Here is a 20,734-nt window from a genome sequence, read left to right as displayed (position 1 = left end):
GTTAGTGAGCGGCTCGCTCTCTGGTGTTAGTGAGCGGCTCTCACTCTGGTGTTAGTGAGCGGCTCTCACTCTGGTGTTGGTGAGCGGCTCGCATTCTGGTGTTAGTGAGCGGCGCTCACTCTGGTGTTAGCGAGCGGCTCTCACTCTGGTGTTAGCGAGCGGCTCGCTCTCTGGTGTTAGTGAGCGGCTCTCACTCTGGTGTTGGTGAGCGGCTCTCTCTCTGGTGTTAGTGAGCGGCGCTCACTCTGGTGTTAGTGAACGGCGCTCACTCTGGTGTTAGTGAACGGCGCTCACTCTGGTGTTAGTGAGCGGCGCTCACTCTGGTGTTAGTGAACGGCTCGCATTCTGGTGTTAGTGAGCGGCTCGCATTCTGGTGTTAGTGAGCGGCACTCACTCTGGTGTTAGTGAGCGGCGCTCACTCTGGTGTTAGTGAGCGGCTCTCACTCTGGTGTTGGTGAGCGGCTCTCTCTCTGGTGTTAGTGAGCGGCTCGCTCTCTGGTGTTGGTGAGCGGCTCTCACTCTGGTGTTGGTGAGCGGCTCTCTCTCTGGTGTTAGTGAGCGGCTCGCTCTCTGGTGTTAGTGAGCGGCTCGCTCTCTGGTGTTAGTGAGCGGCTCTCACTCTGGTGTTAGTGAGCGGCTCTCACTCTGGTGTTGGTGAGCGGCTCGCATTCTGGTGTTGGTGAGCGGCTCTCACTCTGGTGTTAGTGAGCGGCTCTCACTCTGGTGTTAGTGAGCGGCGCTCACTCTGGTGTTGGTGAGCGGCTCTCACTCTGGTGTTAGTGAGCAGCTCGCATTCTGGTATTAGTGAGCGGCTCTCACTCTGGTGTTAGTGAGCGGCTCTCACAGTTCACCATTGTTTTAGAGAGTTGCCAGATTTGTGAGCCTTCCAGTGAAAACCCAGTAAGACTCTCTGTAAACGGGCCTGAACATGTCGGGAGGAAAACAGCCAATCTGGCAACATCAGCCACCAGAGTGGCACCGCCGCATACGTCATCAACATGTGAAGCATCACGACAAAAACAAGTAGTAGACAGCAGTACTACCTCAGACTCTGTCTCACCATTAATACTTACCGTACTTTGTGGACGACAAGCCGCCATTTATTTATTTATTTATTTTACAATCTTTGAACCCTGCGGAGGACGACTCATGCCGCTGATAGTACTTCAGCAGCAAAGTACTTCAATACCTGGTTTACTTTAGGATGCCAACAAGTCGTATAAACTCTTGTATTATGTACCACATTTCAACCGTGTCTCTTCCAGAATGTTTCCTCACATCTGTTATCTCAGTGCTTCAGCTTATTCTTTCAAACGTCTTCTAATCTAATCTAATCTAATCACTCCAGTCGAGAGTGTGTGTGTGTGCGGCGACTTAACACATTTCTACACATTAATGACAGGAAACCTTCATGTACGAGCTTCTTATGTGGTTTCCTGCCACAAACGTCTTTTAATGTGCAGGTACTTAATTTATATTGACAGTAAAACACAGTGGAGCTGGTTTTGTGGTTTTGGACGTGTCGGAAAGGATAGATTGAAAAGAGGCGGTAAGAAAGAGAAAAGTTTTAGCTGCTGCTCCCCTGCATTGTGAAGATTGTGGCGTTAACAGCGTCGTGTGTGTGTGTGTGTGTGTGTGTGTGTGTGTGTGTGTGTGTGTGTGTGTGTGTGTGTGTGTGTGTGTGTGTGTGTGTGTGTGTGTGTGTGTGTGTGTGTGTGTGTGTGTGTGTGTGTGTGTGTGTGTGTGTGTGTGTGTGTGTGTGTGTGTGTGTGTGTGTGTGTGTGTGTGTGTGTGTGTGTGTGTGTGTGTGTGTGTGTGTGTGTGTGTGTGTGTGTGTGTGTGTGTGTGTGTGTGTGTGTGTGTGTGTGTGTGTGTGTGTCATCCCTGCTGTTCTATGCAGAGAAAAGAGGGAGTGACCCACAGACACACACACACACACCCCCGCTGAGTCATCAGTCTGAGCATTATGAACACACACGTTCACACTTGGGCTGCTGCGTCTCTTAAGTGGGTTAAGATCCTATTTAGGCAGCTGTCAAGCAGTCACACACACACACACACACACACACACACACACACACACACACACACACACACACACACACACACACACACACACACACACACTCACCCTGACATCTGTTTACAATGATTTCGTAACTCTGTACGCCCTCCTTCAACTTCTGCAGCTTTTCCTAAGTCGCTCTCGACACACAGTTTTCCCGCGGTTCCTCTTCTGCAGGACGTCTGGTCGAAGCGAAGCGACGAGAAAAAGCCGACGCGTGGAAAATGATCATTTCCAAAGGTTCATCCAAGCTCATGTGAAGCAAACTCAGAAGGTTATTTCCACCTGCTTTTGGTTCCCAAGAGGTTTTTTATTTAAGAACCTCAGGGGGGCGCCACAGATCACAGGATCACTTGAAAGTGTTTGCAAATCTGAACGTATCAAAGAAGAAAGAAAATCACTCAAAGACAAAAAGCCGTGGGAACAAACGTTCTTGGAATGATAAAACTACAGAGACGAATGGAAGGGAAAGGATTTGTTTCTCCAGGTGTTGGGAGGGCGGCTGCAGCTCGTCATGTCCTGAAACATAGATTATGTACGATGACATGAGGCGGATTAACATTTTTATATATGCGTTAGGGTTATATATGCCCTCATGGAAATTCCTTCGCTGCATTCAACCCATCCTGTGGGTGGGTTTGTCCGGGTTCTCTGAAGAGTTTGTCCAAGGTTCCCTCTAGGGTTTGTCCAAGGTTCCCGCCAGGGTTCGTCCAAGGTTCCCTCCAGGGTTCGTCCAAGGTTCCCTCCAGGGTTCGTCCAAGGTTCCCTCCAGGGTTTGTCCAAGGTTCCCTCCAGAGTTTGTCCAAGGTTCTCTGCAGGGTTCGTCCAAGGTTCCCTCTAGGGTTTGTCCAAGGTTCCCTCCAGGGTTTGTCCAAGGTTCCCTCCAGGGTACGCCCAAGGTTCCCTCTAGGGTTCGTCCAAGGTTCCCTCTAGGGTTCGTCCAAGGTTCCCGCCAGAGTTCGTCCAAGGTTCCCTCCAGGGTTCGTCCAAGGTTCCCTCCAGGGTTCGACCAAGGTTCCCTCCAGGGTTTGGCCAAGGTTCCCTCCAGAGTTTGTCCAAGGTTCTCTGCAGGGTTCATCCAAGGTTCCCTCCAGGGTTTGTCCAAGGTTCCCTCCAGGGTTTGTCCAAGGTTCCCTCCAGGGTACACCCAAGGTTCCCTCTAGGGTTCGTCCAAGGTTCCCTCTAGGGTTCGTCCAAGGTTCCCTGTAGAGTTCGTCCAAGGTTCCCTCCAGTGTTTGTATGCATTCTTTCTGGGGTTATTACAGGTTCTCTGCAGGGTTTTTACAGGTTCTTTCCAGAGTTTGGACAGGTTCTTTGCAGGGTTTTAACAGGTTCTTTCTAGAGTTTGTACAGGTTCTCTGCAGGGTTTTTACAGGTTCTTTCCAGAGTTTGGACAGGTTCTTTGCAGGGTTTTAGCAGGTTCTTTCTAGAGTTTGTACAGGTTCTCTGCAGGGTTTTAACAGGTTCTTTCTAGAGTTGTACAGGTTCTCTGCAGGGTTTTAACAGGTTCTTTCTAGAGTTGTACAGGTTCTCTACAGGGTTTTAACAGGTTCTTTCTAGAGTTGTACAGGTTCTCTACAGGGTTTTAACAGGTTCTTTCTAGAGTTTTACAGGTTCTCTACAGGGTTTAAACAGGTTCTTTCTAGAGTTTGTACAGGTTCTCTGCAGGGTTTTAACAGGTTCTTTCTAGAGTTGTACAGGTTCTCTACAGGGTTTAAACAGGTTCTTTCTAGAGTTGTACAGGTTCTCTGCAGGGTTTGGTCGGTCTTATAGACAGACAACAAAGTTGGATTGCTATTCCAGGTTCCTCTCGACTATAAAACTACCAAGTCCCAAAGCCACGGAGTCATGACCCTCTGGAGGCGGCCATTGTTGGAATTGTCCCCCTACTGAGCATGTGCAGAAGAACAGTTTACTACGGCCGTGACGTGCATGCGTAGCAGCAGCGTTTCTGAAAAGTTGTGTTTTTACTTTTTCTTTGCTGGAAAACTTTGTGTAAATGGAACCTTAGTGTGAAGAAGAAAAGATCTCTCAGACCGACTGACTGGATCTAAATGATCCAAACACTTTACCTGTTTCACTTCAGATCCGTGTTTCCCGTTTCTTTGAATATCGCATCCGCGTGGCCTTTGTGTGTTTGTGCGTCTAAAAAAAGCTCCTGTTGGCGTCAGACCTGCTCTCCATTGTACGAGTCGGGCATTTCCTGGTGGTGGGAGGAAGATATGGGGGGGGGGGTCTTCAATGTTGTTTGGCTGTTTTGAGCAGGGAGAGAACACAGAACACAGGAAGAACTCTGATCACCGTTACACATGCACTCATTGACGTTACAACTTCCTGCACGCTGGAAGCGTATTTTAATTAATAACAATCTTGAGATGTTGACTCTCAGGCTGTTTACAAACAATAAATACACGCACGTTTACAGGAGTAGATATTTCATCTTTCAGAAGGTCTGAAGAGAATCTGATGGAACCTGGACACCCACATCTCTGTCGAGAGCTCTGCAATGTCGCCCTCTAATGGCAACTTCGAGTGACTGCAGCTTGTTCTTTGATTTTCTCCTGTTTAGTCTGTAGTTTTTATTGTGAAGGTTTTAATTTGGACTTTTAACCCCACTCACCTTTATTAATTCTACTAGAACTGGAGCATTAACGTCATTTTAGTTCAGCACAATTTCATCTTGAGCCCCACCGGTAAAATACTGCCATAATTACCTTTCAATTTAAACTTCAAAAAAAAAAAAAAAATTAAACTTTGTGGTGCAAAATACACTCAAATATCTAAATAACTTCTATAACTGTTGCATTATGGGTGTTATTACAAACTCACCCTGACAGTCTGCTGCTACTCTTGAGAAATTTGTAAAAAAAAAAAAAAATCTGTTTTTATTTTACATTTTTACAACCTGCTTGGTGGTTTGGAGCTTCTTGTGGCCGGTTTTTGGTCCCCGGGCATTATGTAATAACAGTGTAATGTGTAATAACAGTGTAATATGTAATAACAGTGTAATATGTAATAACAGTGCAATATGTAATAATGTAATAAATCTTCAGCTCAATATGTAATAATGCCGCATTTTATAATAAACTGTCGCATTTTGTAATAACTTGTTACATATTGCAACAGTTACTACACAATGCAGGAGTGCCGAGCCGCAATATGTAATAAATGTTTTTATGCTTTGTATCTATAATAATTTCCATAACATAATGCAGATTACATGTGTTTATGTCTTTCAAAATTTCAGTGGAGCCGTAATTTTAATGTCGGTAATAATTAATCAGTGTAGCGTTTGTTTCAATGTTTTCATGATTTATTACATAATGATCAAATTATTAAATTTGTAATAAGTGTTGTAATATGTTACAAGTTATTAAAAAATGCAACAATGTTTATTAAAAAATGCATCATTATTACATAAAGAGTTGAAAATGTATTACATTATTACATATTGCACCGTTATTACATAATGCGGCGCTGGATACGTAGCTAGTTCTATTTCAAAGGATTGCATATAATTTCATCTTTTTTCTTCAGATTTTTAAGAGTGAATGAAAATATTCCCGTCCTTCTTTGTGTCCCCAGCTCGGTGTACGATGGACAGGAACATGGCCTGTTCATGGAGAAGCTGGACGTTCGCATCAGGAACCACGACCGGGAGATCGAGAAGATGTGCAACCATCACTTCCAGGGGTTCGTGGACTCCATCACCGAGCTGCTCAAAGTGCGGGGCGAGGCGCAGAAGCTGAAGGTGAGCGACGGAGGGGTCAACACGCCGGCCAGTGCAGACGCTCAGCGGATAGAGGAGTTTATATGAGAGCATGTGTGGAACGTTTCCGTCAGTTGCCACGGCAACGAGCCGCCAAAAGCTCCAGCCTTCGTCGAAATGTACTATTCCATCGCCTAAAGTCGGATCCTACAGCGACTCACTACTCCATCTTGTGGTCTAAAGTGGTATTGAAAGGCCTTGTTTCACGTTTAAACGGGGTCCGAGTTGCTCCGCCTCTGCAGGAGGAACTATAACTGCATTACAACAGAACATCAGTATTTTAGGTGAACTGTTGACAACCTTGTGGTTAATCTCCTTTCACCTTTATGCACAAATAACTGTCAAAACTTAATTCAAAACTCACCTGTGGTCTGATGCAGAAATCTGAAAAGACGACAGATGCAGTTTCTTCGCTGTAACAGAATTTCACTTGGTGTCTTCCAGAGTCAGGTGACTGAGACCAACCGGCGTCTCCAGGATGACGGCAAAGCTGTAAGTGTGAAGGGTGGAGGAGGACGGAGGACTGCAGCAGCTTCGGTTTCTTCATCCTTTGAGACGCTTTGTTGTGCTTTCAGCTGATGGTGTCGATGGAGGAGCTGCAGCAGTGTCGAGTCCAGCAGAGGAACATCGCCTCCACCATCGACAAACTGACTCACTGCCTGCCAGGTATATAGAGCTATAGATATAGAATATATATACTATATATAGTGCTGGATCCACCATCTCCATCATCGTCTTCCTCACTGTCTTGTTGGTATAGTTCTTCTTCTCCTTCTTTCCTTCTTCTTCTTCATAAAGTTCATCTTCTTCTACTTCAAGTGCTTCTTCTCCACCTTCTTCTTCTACTATTTCTTCTTCTACTTCTTCAAGTTCTTCAAGAATTTCTTCTTCTACTACTTCAAGTTCTTTTTCTTCAAGTACTTCATCTTCTTCTACTACTTCAAGTACTTCTTTCCAGTACTACTACTACTTCCAGTACTACTACTTCTTCATCTCCCTCTTCTCTTCTTCTTGGTAAACTACTTCTACAGAGATACTATTTTCATTTCGGCCGTAGTCTTCATGCTCAGTAGCAGCATTTCAGAAAAGTTGCGTTTTCTCAGGTTTCCATGGAAACGGAGTCGGGTTATCTTCAACAAGTTCTGTTCTCAGTTGGTCTGAGCACCGTTGTCGTGGAAACGAACCACAAAAGTTTTCCTTTTTCGCTTGAAAACGCCTCGTAAACAGTCCTGGTCTGTTGTTTCCCTCGTTCCTTCCAGCCCTTCTTCTGTCTTTTCTTCTCGGCTTCCTTCTTCCTCGTCTGCGTCTTTTTCTTCTTCCTTTGTTGTATTTCTTGTGTGAACAGCTGATGGTTAATGATCCCAGCCTGAAGGTGGCGCTCTGATGCCGGATCCTTGTTCCATCGCTGTTTTTGTCGTGGTCGGTTCATTCTGCGGTTCTGCTTCTTGTCCTCCTCAGTCCTGGAGATGTACAGCAGACTTCAGGAGCAGATGAGAGCCAAACGGTACGTAAAGAAAACTGCCACTCTCTCCGAGGCACAACTGAACCTTGTTGAACGTTTCGGTGTCGCCGGGGGCGTCGGGCGTCTCCGTCCAGGGTTGATTGGATTAGATTGGATTATTTATTAGAGATGCCATCAACAACTAAAACGGGCTCTATTTTAATTTTTCCTGTGTGAATTCTGCGAGGGGAATATTGAAGAAGTCACACAACTCCAGTAAATCAGAAGAAAACCCAACATTCTTGGGACCGTTTGTTGAAGCTTCCAACCACCAGATGGCGCCAGAGCGCTTTGAATCGAGTCGCTCAGCCTCGGCGTGTCCCTCTCCCTGCTGCCCTCAGCCTGACCTGCAGATAGAAGTCTGCTTGGCCATAAATTTGTCATTTGTTTGTGTGTTTTTCTCCTCCTCCCCGTCCTGCGGCTGCCGGGGAGCAGCGAGAGGTCAGCCAACGCCGAGCCGAGCCGAGCCGAGCGCTCCTCCATAGAGAACGTGTGTTCGGAGGGGGTTATTGTATTGCCAAACCTCCCAGAGGTGTACCGCGCCGTATTTATTTCCTCGTACGCGAACGCTTGTAGACGTGTTTATCTTTGGTTCCCGCTCGCTTTCAGCCCCCTCCCCCCCCTCTGACAGCTTATTTATTTATTTTCTTTAATGACTCGTCTGTTAGTTTTGCACGTGTCTCCCTGCAGGCGGCCAGTACTGTGCAGGCTCCCCCTGCCTCTCGCAGTTTTACAACGCCACATTAGCCGCATACGAGCGTGACGGCCGGCAGTAAAACTCCCAAACGGGATCAAATTTGGCATGGGACGGGCCCAGATCTTATCCCGGGGGTTCAGACAAGTACAGAGGAAAGCAGCTGACCCGAGCGATTGGTTAAATAAAGTGTGTTTTGCTGGCCGTGTCACCTGCAGGTACTACCCGGCGCTGCGGACCCTGGAGCAGCTGGAGCAGACGTGCCTCCCCCGGGCGGGTCAGTACCGCTTCTGCTCCATCATGGCGGACAACATCCCCAGACTGCGGACGCAGATCCGGGACACGGCCATGACGCAGCTGAGGGACTTTCTGGAGAGCATCCGGAAGCACTCGGACAAGATCGGAGAGACGGCCATGAAACAGGTACGTGGAAGTGGAGGGGGGCGGGGCTAGAGGTGGGGCTAGAGGTGGGGCTAGAGGTGGGGCTACAGGTGGGGCTACAGGTGGGGCTACAGGTAGGCCTACAGGTGGGGCTACAGGTGGGACTACAGGTGGGACTACAGGTGGGCCTACAGGTGGGGCTACAGGTGGGGCTACAGGTGGGGCTACAGGTGGGACTACAGGTGGGACTACAGGTGGGACTACAGGTGGGGCTAGAGGTGGGGCTACAGGTGGGCCTACAGGTGGGGCTACAGGTGGGGCATGTGATCACAGCTCCGGTTCAGTTGTCCTGAGGCCTGAGGAATAAAGAAATACAGACTTCCTTGTCAGGGGTCCCGCGGGGTCTTAAAAAGTGTTAAAAGTATTGAATTTACAAATCTGCATTTAATACTTCTTCTACCATAATAACCTTTAAATTTAAACTTTAAAAGTCTTACTTTGTTGTGGTTCAAAGAGCGTATGAGATGAAAATGTCATAAAACCAAACAGTTACGACAGAAAACGACTATAATCTCAACGTAAAGCCTAATTTTAATAAAACCTTCTGGTGTCAAACATCAAAACAAACCTCTGCTAGAGCTGCTGCATTATGGGGGTTTTTCTAAACTCACCCAGGCAGGGTGGCTCTGAGGCCGCTGGACGGTACGGTGGCCAAGGGACGATGTCGTGATGATAAACATGAGACGTATCGGCGGGTTTAGTGTTTCTACCTGTGTTTCCTGGCACCGCTGCATGATGGAGGCGGCTCAGTGACACCGCCTGCCCTCGTCCAGCTTCACGCCACAATCGGGTTTTGTTCTCCGTCACAATCCGTCTGTCAGTTAATCAGGAGCTGTGTGTGTGTGTGTGTGTGTGTGTGTGTGTGTGTGTGTGTGTGTGTGTGTGTGTGTGTGTGTGTGTGTGTGTGTGTGTGTGTGTGTGTGTGTGTGTGTGTGTGTGTGTGTGTGTGTGTGTGTGTGTGTGTGTGTGTGTGTGTGTGTGTGTGTGTGTGTGTGTGTGTGTGTGTGTGTGTGTGTGTGTGTGTGTGTGTGTGTGTGTGTGTGTGTGTGTGTGTGTGTGTGTGTGTGTGTTGCTCTGTGGTTCCTCTGCCAGTAAACAAGTATGTTGGCGCTGCAGGAGACGCCGTGGCTTCTCAAGGAACATGCTCTCTCTCTTTTCTCTCTCGCTCTCTCTCACACACACACACACACACACACACACACACACACACACACACACACACACACACACACACACACACAGCGTCTCCAGCTTTTCAGCACTTACCTCATTGTTTTTCACTTTTCCAAGGCCAAGGAAGTTACACATACGAGTGTGTCTGTTTGTGTTCTCCTGCGGTAGCCAGAGCTCAAAGTGAGGCCTCTTGTTTATTTGTGTGCCTTTTTTTTTTTTTTTTTTTTAAAAGAGGTCGGGTCGAGGGGGGGGGGGGGGGGGGGGGGTCGTCCCATTGGAATGGCAGGATGAAGGGGCAGGGTGGGAACGAGGAAGGAGCGCTCCGATGACAGACAGACGAGTAGACGGAGACTCTGCAACTTTTTAAGATTTGTTCATTGAGCCGATGGGAAACCTGCGGAGGCTTCACATCCTCAATGTGCCGCAAGGGTTTCTGGGATATCAACGATGGCGCCGCGGCAGCTCAAGTGAAATTATCAACATTTGGGCGATTTAGCCCGCAAGAAATCCCGACTTTCTCAAAGAAAGAGTCTTTAAAACCACGAGAAAAGTTGTGAAAACAAAGTTTTCTTTTCCAGTGCGAATCGAGAGCGAGTGTACAGCGTACAGTCAAAAGCATTTCCATGTCCACAAGATGTCAACAAACCCGGGTATGTTCTGCAAAATAGTGTAATAGAGTGTAATGACAAGTTTAGAAAAGGTATTGACGACGTATTGGAGACGAACATCAACAGCTGAAACTGGATCCTAAATATTTAAATTTTTCTGGTGTGGATTCTGGGAGAGGAAGTTTCAATGAAAACACTGATGAGATATTCTCATCGTCACTGGAGGGATTCTCCGACTTTTGTTTTCCGAACAAACTGTAGATCAAGTAAGTCGCTTGCTTTTGTTTAGGAAACAATTTCTAAAACTTGTACAAAGGTGACTGCATATTGTGGATTTGTCTAATAAGCCACAAGAATTTTGGTAATTTTATTAAATATAGAATGAAAAAAAAATAGCCTTGGTAATTTGGTAATAATAAAATCTGAAGTAAATCCCAGACGGTGAGTTCTGCTGAACCCATAGGGAAAGACCCGCTTGTGTCCTCTAGATGTCGCTACAGCATCACCCGGCCCTGTGTGAGTTGGACTTTAGTTTCCAGGTCCTCGGGCGTCTTTCGTTGCTTTGGTGAGTCTGGAAACGGTGCGAGTGGCGTGTTCTGGCCTCCCCTGGTCACCGGACTTCAGCCCACTTCAGCAAGTCCTTGGGATTATTAGAGAGACTCCATCGCCACCATCAAAACACCAAATGAGAGGGAGATGATTCAGACTTGGGAAGGAGAGAAAACTGTTCTTCACTAAAGTCATCAGATGTTTGTGAAGTTTAAGGAATTTGTCTTTTATTTTTCTTGTTTTCTTTTCTTTATAAACTAAAGTATTGCGCGTGTTGAACATCTGCTCACTGGCAGCCCTTCAGCGACCCTGAGTCGGGGGGTGTGGGGGGGGGACGGGTGGTGGTGGTGGTGGAGGGGGGGGTCGTCGGACCACAACTCGAGAGTCACTGGCGTAGAAAATCCACTTGCAGTCACTGAAGAAGCTAACCGCTAACTCCCCTAACCACTAATGACAAGGGGGATTATGGAAACCCCAGCGGTCCGGCGGAGCCGATACCGATACTGGGATTATGTTGTTGTATCCGATGTTTGGCTCGGAGCGCGCACGCTCACCCAGAAGCTTCAGAACTGCGTGTGAAAGAGTGAACGATTGTGGAAAGACAAATTAGAGCTTCTTCTTTCCTTTGTCCCTCCTTTACCCCTTTTTCTTGCGCTGCTTAAGTTTCTTTTTTCTTTTTTTTTTTTTTCTTTTTTCTTTCCATCTCCCCGTATCTTTGGCTCTCAGACTGTGTGTCTCTCTGCAGCGCTCTGTTCCAAATTAACTCCGACTCTCTGCACCCGGACTGCTGCAGCTCCCTCCACCAAGGATGTGAAAATAAATAGATCTGGGGAAAGAGGGGGAGGAACCAATGGAGGGAGGAGATGGAGGAGAGAGAGAGAGAGGTGGCTTACAATAGGGCTATTGTCTGCTGCCACATGCCCATGGATGGAGAGGAGGAGGAGGAGGAGGAGGAGGGTGGAGGGGAGAGAGGTGGGGGCAAAAACAAAGGAGAACCCAGAGGATGAGGTGGGAGATGGTTGGAGGAAACGGGAGGATTCCATGACGGGAGTGTGGGAGAGACGGGCGAGGAGAACTACAGGATGGGGTGGAAGAGGAGGAGACGAGAGCTGGGTGGAGAACGTGGAGTGAGGCGGTTGTAGAGGAACCAGAGAACCAGGTGGGAGACGGAAGAACAAAAATCAGAGGATGTGGTGGGAAATGGTGGAACTGGAGGAACCAAAGGACGTGTTGGAAGGATGGAGGAGGTCAAGAACCAATAATGATGAAGATGGTAGAAGGATAACGACCAAGGGAGGAGGTGGAAGATGGTGAAAGAACGAGAACATGCTGGAGGAAGTCGAGGAATCGACTCATGACTCGTTTGTTGGTAGAAGAACAAGAACCAGACGATTTGGTGGTAAATGGGGCAGTAGAGGAACTAAAGGCTGTGGAGGAACCATGATATGATTGGAGGCGGTAGAAGAAATAGAGAAACCAAACGCTGGGGTGAAATATTTCTATATTTATTAGAAGTGTATTTTATCCGGAGCGGTCAGTTCCAGCGTTTCCAGGAAGTCGATATCGATGTACCTTCGGCCAAACGTCTCGACATTTAAAGAACGACGCAGCCTCGGGAACACAAATGGACAAATCTGCTGTTGGAACAGCAGGAGAGCCAACCAGTTAAATTACAGAATAACCTTTAAATGCAGATTAGAAAGTTTGAACTTTGTGGATAAAATCTTAATAAATCCGAATCGGCTTCTTCACACGTTCTGCTGAACTTTATGAAGGTGAAGTTAAGTTGATGGAACATGTTGAGTTTGAACTTTTTCTTTTTCAGACGAGCTTTGCGATTCCTGCTCCATACCTGGCTCTGTGTCCTCCCCCTGCCTTACCTGGGGGCCTTGTTCGTAATCTGCTCTAGATTATGGAAAATACTAGAAGGGCAGAGAGAAGGAAAGTGATCCAAGGGTTAAAATAAAAAGGTTGATAAGAGCCAGAGTTTGTTTTCAATGAGAGTCTGGCTCTACTTGGTTTTGTCATTTGTCCTTCCCCTCCTCTCTTAACTGCACCCCCCCCCCCCCCCCCCCCCCCCAAAACATCTGTCCTCTTTCCAACTCCTCTTCTTTCCACCGACATCCGTCGCTCCTTCATCCCCCTGCTCCTCCTTTCTTTTTCTTTTTTTTTTTTTCAAACGTCTACACTTTCAGCCAAAAGAAGAGCCCGAAACTTCAGCTGTGTATTCAGTAGTCACACACACACACACACACACACACACACACACACACACACACACACACACACACACACACACACACACACACACACACACACACACACACACACACACACACACACACACACACAGTACGTCCGTACGCAGTAATGAGAAACAGATTGTTGGTTCTGTGAAGTGGAGGAAGATTGATTACCTGTATCTAGTTACTGAGCACACCCGTGCGTGTGCGTGCAGCCGGGGTAGCGGAGGGCGCCCGCTGGGTCGGTGTATTGAACCGTCACCGGCAGAACCCAAATAGACCCGTACGGCTTTGCTGTGCCACTCATTCTGTGCTGTCTGCCGAATAATGATCCACACTTCACTGCCACCAGACACCCATCATTTCTGAATAGGGGTCTGCCTGCCAGAAAGTGATCTTTGGGAGGGACGTCCCAATCGGGTTTTTTTTTTTTTCTTTTTCCCCTGGAACCTGCTTAAGTCGCTTAATACGAAGGATTTTTTTAGTACTTGTTTATTGTTTGAGGCGTAAAGCAAAACAGATGTTTTCCCCAAAAAAACCCATTGCAGTTTAAATGCGTGGATTTTCTCTCAAAACGTCCTTGGCTAACTTGAGGCCAAAACCGGATTTGAAAAGAGAACAGCTCACCCTAACCCAGTGACAGAATCCCGATTTCTTGGTTTGACCCAGGATTTTGGTGCCAAACTACAAAGTTTCTACAAAAAATAAAATAAATTCCTCTATTTTTCACATGTATTTGCCGGTACAGAGAGATAATGTTGATAATAATAATAATGATGGTCGTCTGTCCGTTCGACTGTCCGTGTTCTCCCACTGTTAATGGTTCTAGCGTTTTCTCTGCGTTCCTGATGGGAATTCGTCAGAATCCGACACGGTCTGTTGTGTCCGGAGTTCCAGAGCTGTCAAACAGTCAAGGTGTCCATCATCCAAAGATCCCAACGGAAATAGACCACAGAGCAATGGAACAGAGTTCTTTCACCTCATGCTGAGCTGTCGGGGGAAACGCCCTCCCAAACATGGTCACCGAGCAAATTCACCCATTCATGGACATCGTGTTCCCCGACGGCGTCTTTCAGCAGCGTAATGCAACCTGACACAGAGCAGAAAAAGGTTCAGGAACAGTCTCGGCCTCCCAGATCTCCGCATCTCAATCCAGTAGAGAGAAACCAGTCCGGTCCGTGGAGGTTCCACGTCCACAACGTCCAGGACAGGAAGTGTGTCCATGCTCCAGTTGGTCAGAAAGGTTAGATGCTCTTGATGGTGTGACTGATTGGTGTGTATATAAATCCAAGAAATCAGTATTTAAAGGGATTATAAAGGAATAGGGCTTTTTGTTGTTTGGCTTAAAACCTGGGTTGAACTTGTTGAATGACGGAGCCTCAGTTACTTTTTATTTTGGGATTATTTACATGCATTTTAACTCTGAGGACTATCGCAACAATAAAGTTTCACTTTTTGACGATATATCTGAGGTCTGCAGTACTTTTTAAGTGCATTAAGACAATAAATCGAATCAAAACACAAATTATTTTAAAACCGCCCGGCCCTTTAAAGGAAGAACTCTCAGTCTAGACAAGCTGCTTTGTTTTTGGATGTCAGTGTTTTGACACTGTGAACCTTTGCCCTGTCTACTGAAAGGACACTGTTTTCTGTCCCTGCGAGACGCTTTCCACTCCTTTTGTTTACTCCGATTGTCTTTTCGTGACTCACTCCACTTCTCGTCTGCGTGTGCTGGACTTCATACGTTATGGGCATCGGATCAAAGATGGCATTGTGTTCTCCCACATTGTGCTGCGGGGCTGCGTCCGCGCCTACCCACCTCCGTCACGCACATCGGTTTTTCTCATCATCATCACCACTGTCGCCCATGAGTCAGATCGAGACGCAACAATCGACGCCGCGCTCGACTGATTGGAGTTCACAAGGTGGCATACGTGCCGTCGCCCGGTGGACGACGGGAAGCGTTCGCACAGGTTTTCAAAGGCGGATCTGGGTGTGGAGCCACCCAACTGCCATCCAACATAACAGGGATTTTCCCACAGAAACATTTTGGCTTTGGCGCCAGTCTGAAGCGATAATTAGTCATGTTGAATACGTTTTGGTCACAACTATACGAGGATGTTCTTTCTGGCGAGGTTTTGGGTTTGCCGAACGCACAGACCGAAACCCGTGGAAGAAAACCAGCCGCCAAGAGGCCCCAGTACGGCTGAACCAACAAGCAAACTGTCAGAATTCACAGATTAACTCATTTTTACAAACAATTCCACATGAGCCAGTAAAAGCGATAAATTTCAAAGAAAACTAATTTCTTAAGAGTCGCCGACACAAAACACCGAGAGCCGGGCTGAGACATCGGTTTGGGTTTGTGAGAGACGTGCTTGGGCAGTGTGTCTCGCCACATGTCTTGACTTACGTAAAGACCGATTCGTCCTCGTTAACATGTCGGAAGGCAGAGTTACGTGATGCACCTGAACGCATCACCCAAAGCTTTCAGCCACGAAGTGACATTTTAACTTTTCAGCAGCTTATTTCTCGCTTCCAATGTTTTCAGGAATCCGTTTCTCTGAACTGCTTAAGTAAGAAAAGAGAGCGTTTCTGTCCACGCCGCCATGTTGGTTGGTTTAAACTGCAGGAGCTGAGTGATGCCTTCTGAAACTTGTGACTGTGGATCAGTTGATGGATCCTCTGGTTTGGTTACTTTCGCACTGACCAGAGAACAACCGGAGCTGCGAAATATCCCCCGTCGTTCCCCGGTGTTGATGCGGTTATCTTTGTTCCCAACGGCGTCTCGTCACACCTAAAATTCCCCAAGAACACTGTTATTTACGTGTAAACACACTCTGAGTGACTCATTGAAGTGAAGAATGGGATCTGGCCTAAAGCTTCCTCACCTCTGAGGTGAAACTCTCGTTTCCATCGTCTTTTGGAAAATAGCTTCCTTTTAATTTTGAACCAAAACTTCCTGTTTTTCCACAAAAATAGCTATTTTTAGAATTCCTGGCACAGATTGATCTGTTTTCCCATAAAGCTCACATTAGCATTGTTCTCTGAAGAATCTTTCCAGGTCGACTCGACGGCCATTTTTAACTCCCATCAAGTCAAAGTATTTGGGTCGTCGGCGCCGTGGCCAGGTACATGGTGCACGGAGACGATGCGGTTCAGAGTGGCTTTACGTCTCCTCGGTTCCAGCGTCCCTCAGTTGTCCTCCGTCTCCGTAGTAAAGTTTGATTATGTAAACTGGCGTAGCGTCTCGGCTATAGATCAAACGTATAAAGCTGTCCCCCGTTTCCACTTTGAGCTGATTTCACGTGCTTTGTTTTGGGTTTCATTGACTCTTCATCCTTCCTGCTCGTCCCTTCCTGCCATGCCCCTCCCCCCTCGGGTATTCTCAGGCTCTCTTATAGGTCATTTTCATGGGTACTTCCATGGGACGAGGTGCGGCTCAAAGGTCTCAGGCAGCGACCTCGAGTTTCCAACCGTTTCCCCAAATTGTCTCCTAAAAAAAAAAAGAAAAAAAAAAAAGGTCATTATCACTCGGTCACTGGACAGGATCAACGCGGAGCTTTTCCCATAAGACCTGCTGGTATTTTGGATCCGCTATTGTCTTGGCGACTTTAAAGGCGGGGTTCCGCGGCACACGCAAAGACGGCGCCGCCGCCGCTGTTATCGTCGGTTAACATCTGCTTTTAGTGTCAGAAAGCGTTTCCACGGTCTCTGCTGTGAAGTCCGGCCAGATGCAACAAGTGCCCGCGTCTGAAACGTGACCTGGGAAACGTAGGAAGTAACTGAAACACAAAACGACGCTCTCTGATCTTTATCTTCTTTCTTGTCCTCCCGTGCTCCAGGCGCAGCTACAACGATCTCTGGACAGCTCCGTGTCCACGCAGCCGAGGGCTCTGATTGGCCGGCGCTGCAGGAAGGATGCGGCGGCGGTGGCGGCGGCGGCTCTGGGAACGGAGAGCGGCGGACAAGGTGGCAGCCCGGTGTCGGAACAAGACTCGGGCATTCTGGATGTGGAGGACGAGGAGGGGGAGGAGGATGAAGTGAGAAAGCCGCTCGTACACATCTTATTCAATAAAAAACTTTATCTGAATCGCAGATTTCAGAACTCAAAGTTGATGAAACTCATGAAACGACATGGTCGTCTCCTGCAGCGTCCTCCAGGTATTCAGGTTGGACCCCGAACGCCTCCCAGAGACATAGACCTCGTTTACAACGTTCCAAATGACTACGCATCGTTTTTGGGTTTTCATTGCAGAAACGTTTCCTGTTTACATGGCGACGGCAAAAACTCTGAAAACCATGTAGCTGGCATGTTGGGGCCAAGAGTTGTTTTTTTGTAATGAAACGATCCGCTATAAACATTAGCAACGGCAGAACACAAACATTGTAGTGGACAGACAACCAAGTTGGATTATTACGTTCACTGTCAAAATAAAAGTCCCAGGAGAATATAGACTGGGAGACCTGAAACCCTGGAGGAAACTTAGTTCTGATTGGCTCTACTGAGCATGTGCACAACTATTTACGCTCTGTCCACACCCGCCAAAATTATCCTTTTTTTTTTTTTTTAATGGCCCATCCACCTGGCGCCATACAAATGACTCAAAACCATGTAGTACATATGCCAGGCCTATAGGGGGCAATTTAACGGAGAAACACGGATGAGCTGGAGCGAGCAGATGGCGTTAGTGCAACTTCACAGATGCTCTTGAACACAAGTGAAGAAGGGAAACTGTCATCAGGGACGACGAGAGCGGTGGGAAACAATGTAGATAGATGGAACCAGCAGGTGGCGGTAGTGTAACTTTATGGATGCAAACTGCCGTTAAACCCAAAAGAAGAAGAGGTGCGGCGATGACATCATTGTTTTCCGCAAATGAGTGTCTTGTCCATTCACACGTCAAAGAAGAGGCGGCGTTTTCAACTTTCTCCACTCTGGAACCCATTTTTAAAAAAAAAATCAAGCAGAGCAAAAACATTTTGGGGATCCTAAAACGCTGCGCCGTGTGGATGATCGTCTAAAAGTTCCCACCATTTTCAAAAAGTTTCATCTTCAGCGATCCCGAACAAGGTTTTCGTGTAACCGAACCTGGAAAATGCAACGAAAGTTTTCCGTTTTCACTGGAAGTTTTCACAGCTCAGTCGGTCCAAAGTGCCGCTCCACCGACCCTCGTAGTTCATTCTAGTTCATTTCCCTGCTTTTTTGTGTTGTTTTCAAAATACTGGGCTGTAATGCTTCGAAATGTGGTTTGTGTAATTGTTTCACGAAACAATCTGGACGAGGAGACGAGGGTTGAAACGGCGACCTCGCGGACTCGAAGCGACGGGACCGTGAACTCTCCAAGCCGGCCCTCGCGGGGATCAGAGCTCCCGCTTGTTGTTCTGGCCGAAGGAAAGCCAGGCACAATGGCGCTCGGAGAGAATGGAGCTGAACTTGTCACCCCCGCCACTCTGCCTTCAGGTCCCTGTCGCCCCCCCCCCCCCCCCCCCCCCCCCCCCCCCCCCCGGCTTATTTACGTCCTGTAAACTCGACTCAACCTTCTTCACGGGAAGACCTTGGCTGGAACAAAAGGCCTGACCCCCGCGGCCCGAAGGGTTACGACCGCGTTGGCGCCGATTTTCTTGCGGAGATGCCAACCACCGCCGGCCGCCGGCCGCCGGCCCTCCTCTCCTCACGCCATCGCCTGCCCCTGAAACGTCCCTCCGTTTCTTCCCCTTCCCTTCGTTTACGGTCGTTCCCCCCCAGTGTCTCCTATATTTCTGCGCTCCTTTTGTTCCTCTGTTTTCCTTATCTCGTCCTCACCCCCTCGCCACCTTCCGTCCACGTCGTCCGTCTTCCCTCTTGTCTTTCTCACCTATTGCATTTTACATGTTACCTCCTCTACCCCCCCCCCCCCCCCTTTCTTTTTTCACTCTTCCTCTTTTCTTTCGTTTGTCCGAGGCTCAATCAAAGCTGGAATTTTGCGCCTCCGGTATTTTTTCATTTTTTTTTTCTTCCCAAGGCCAAAAGGGCACATGGTTGTTTTTGCTTATTTGCGTCTGAAAAAGGGTCAAATCCCACTGCAGAGGGTGTGAAGACGGAATGAAAGGTGGTTCAGGTCGGCCCAGTTTCATCTGGAACGGGCCGGACCGGTAAAACACCGACAAAATAATAACCTCTAAAATTAAAGTAGACTTTTTCCTTTGGTGTGAGGCAGAGTATACATGAGGACAATGTTTCCACAATTATTATGGAAAAGGACGACAATCTCAACATAAATCCAATTTAAACGAAACCTTCTGATCAAAATACAGTTAGATGTGCCAAAACACTGTTGCATTATGGGTGCTTTTACATGCCTATGCTATGCTACGTTATGCTATGCTACGTTATGCTATGCTATTCTATGCTCTCCTCATTTTAGATGGGAAAATGGGAAGAAAACAGGCGTGAATAATTGAGATTCAATGACGAAATACTCTATTTCTGACTTTCAGTTACACTTCTAATGGAAGCAGAATTCATGATGTTTATTTAAAGTACCCTCACTTTATGACTCGTCAATAGTGGAGAAAATATTCTAAGAAAATATCTAAGGATGTTAGTGTTTTTGGATTTTCTGTTGTTTGTCTTTTCTGAACAGAAAAGACAAACAAAGCAAACGGCCAATTTGTATTAAATACAGTAAATTATTATGTCAGTAAAATACTGCGATCTGGTGTATTTTCTCCTCCAGGTCCCGGGAGCTCACGACTTGGTGGATTTCTCTCCAGTTTACCGATGTCTTCATATCTACACTGTGCTGGTGAGTTTAGATTCGTCCCGTTTCTTGATCCTATTTCATTCATTGTTTTAATCTCCAGTGCGTTTCTCCTCCTCCACTTCTCAGCATGGGTGCAAAACATTTCAGCCATCTTGTTTTTATTACCACTTTCCTTTGGTACACAGCAGCTACGCTCCAGGCAGAATTTTCCATTTCCACAACTTTTCTAGAGATGTGACAAGGAAACTGGCAAATGAACGTGTTCTCCTCGTCACATCTCCAGAAGAGTTGTGAATAAATGGTAAGAAATGGCTTGAAATTGATGTTTTTTAAGGCTTTTTTTAAGATATGAAGGGAGGAAGGGAGTGTTTGGAGTAGAGGAGAGCGTCGATCAGCTGAGCAGCGATAAAGAGAGGAGGAGGAGGAGGAGGAGGAGGAGAGGTCAGGGGGAGGTGAAAGGGGCAAAAACAGGAAGATGTGGGAGAAAAGCGAGAGATTAGAGGGGGAACTTCAAGGCGGAGGGGAAAGTGGTGCGTTTCGTCTCAGGAAGGTGTTGAAAGGTTCGACCCCGTCACTCCCGGGGTCAGAAAACGGCCTCGCCGGCGAGTCCGGGCGGCTTCTCTCCTTCGTTTTGCTTCAGCATCGCCGGTAAAAGAGCCTCTTGTTTGTTACACTCGCACATATTGAAGCTGTTTGATCCGTGTGGACGACGGGCCAGCGGGCAGACGAGGGGATTTGCCATTAGGAAGGAGGCATACACGGGTGGGGGGAGGGGTGGAGGGGGCTCGTCTGGAAAATCACAAACACACAGTCTGATTGTTAAATGTGGAGAACGACTTGTGTACACACACACACACACACACACACACACACAGGCTGGTAGCGGGTTTCATTTATTTTTCTAACAAACCTGGACCAGGAATCCCATTTGCAATCAAGACCTAC

The 20,734-nt window shown here is 47.3% G+C and overlaps 1 protein-coding gene across 1 annotated transcript in view; it reads left to right on the top strand.

The window, feature by feature from the left end:
* Positions 1–20,734, top strand: part of exoc6b (exocyst complex component 6B) — a 78,820-nt gene that overhangs the window by 6,085 nt on the left and 52,001 nt on the right. Inside the window, exons 2-8 of the mRNA XM_080486069.1 lie at positions 5,651–5,816; positions 6,279–6,326; positions 6,410–6,500; positions 7,293–7,338; positions 8,248–8,452; positions 16,889–17,086; positions 19,763–19,831. Of these exons, the coding sequence (XP_080342195.1) occupies positions 5,651–5,816; positions 6,279–6,326; positions 6,410–6,500; positions 7,293–7,338; positions 8,248–8,452; positions 16,889–17,086; positions 19,763–19,831 (823 nt within the window). The remainder of the gene's footprint in view (positions 1–5,650; positions 5,817–6,278; positions 6,327–6,409; positions 6,501–7,292; positions 7,339–8,247; positions 8,453–16,888; positions 17,087–19,762; positions 19,832–20,734) is intronic.

This window comes from Lipophrys pholis (assembly GCF_963383615.2).
Source record: "Lipophrys pholis genome assembly, chromosome: 18".
Lineage (NCBI taxonomy): Eukaryota > Metazoa > Chordata > Actinopteri > Blenniiformes > Blenniidae > Lipophrys > Lipophrys pholis.
This window is presented reverse-complemented; position numbering and strand designations above follow the sequence as displayed.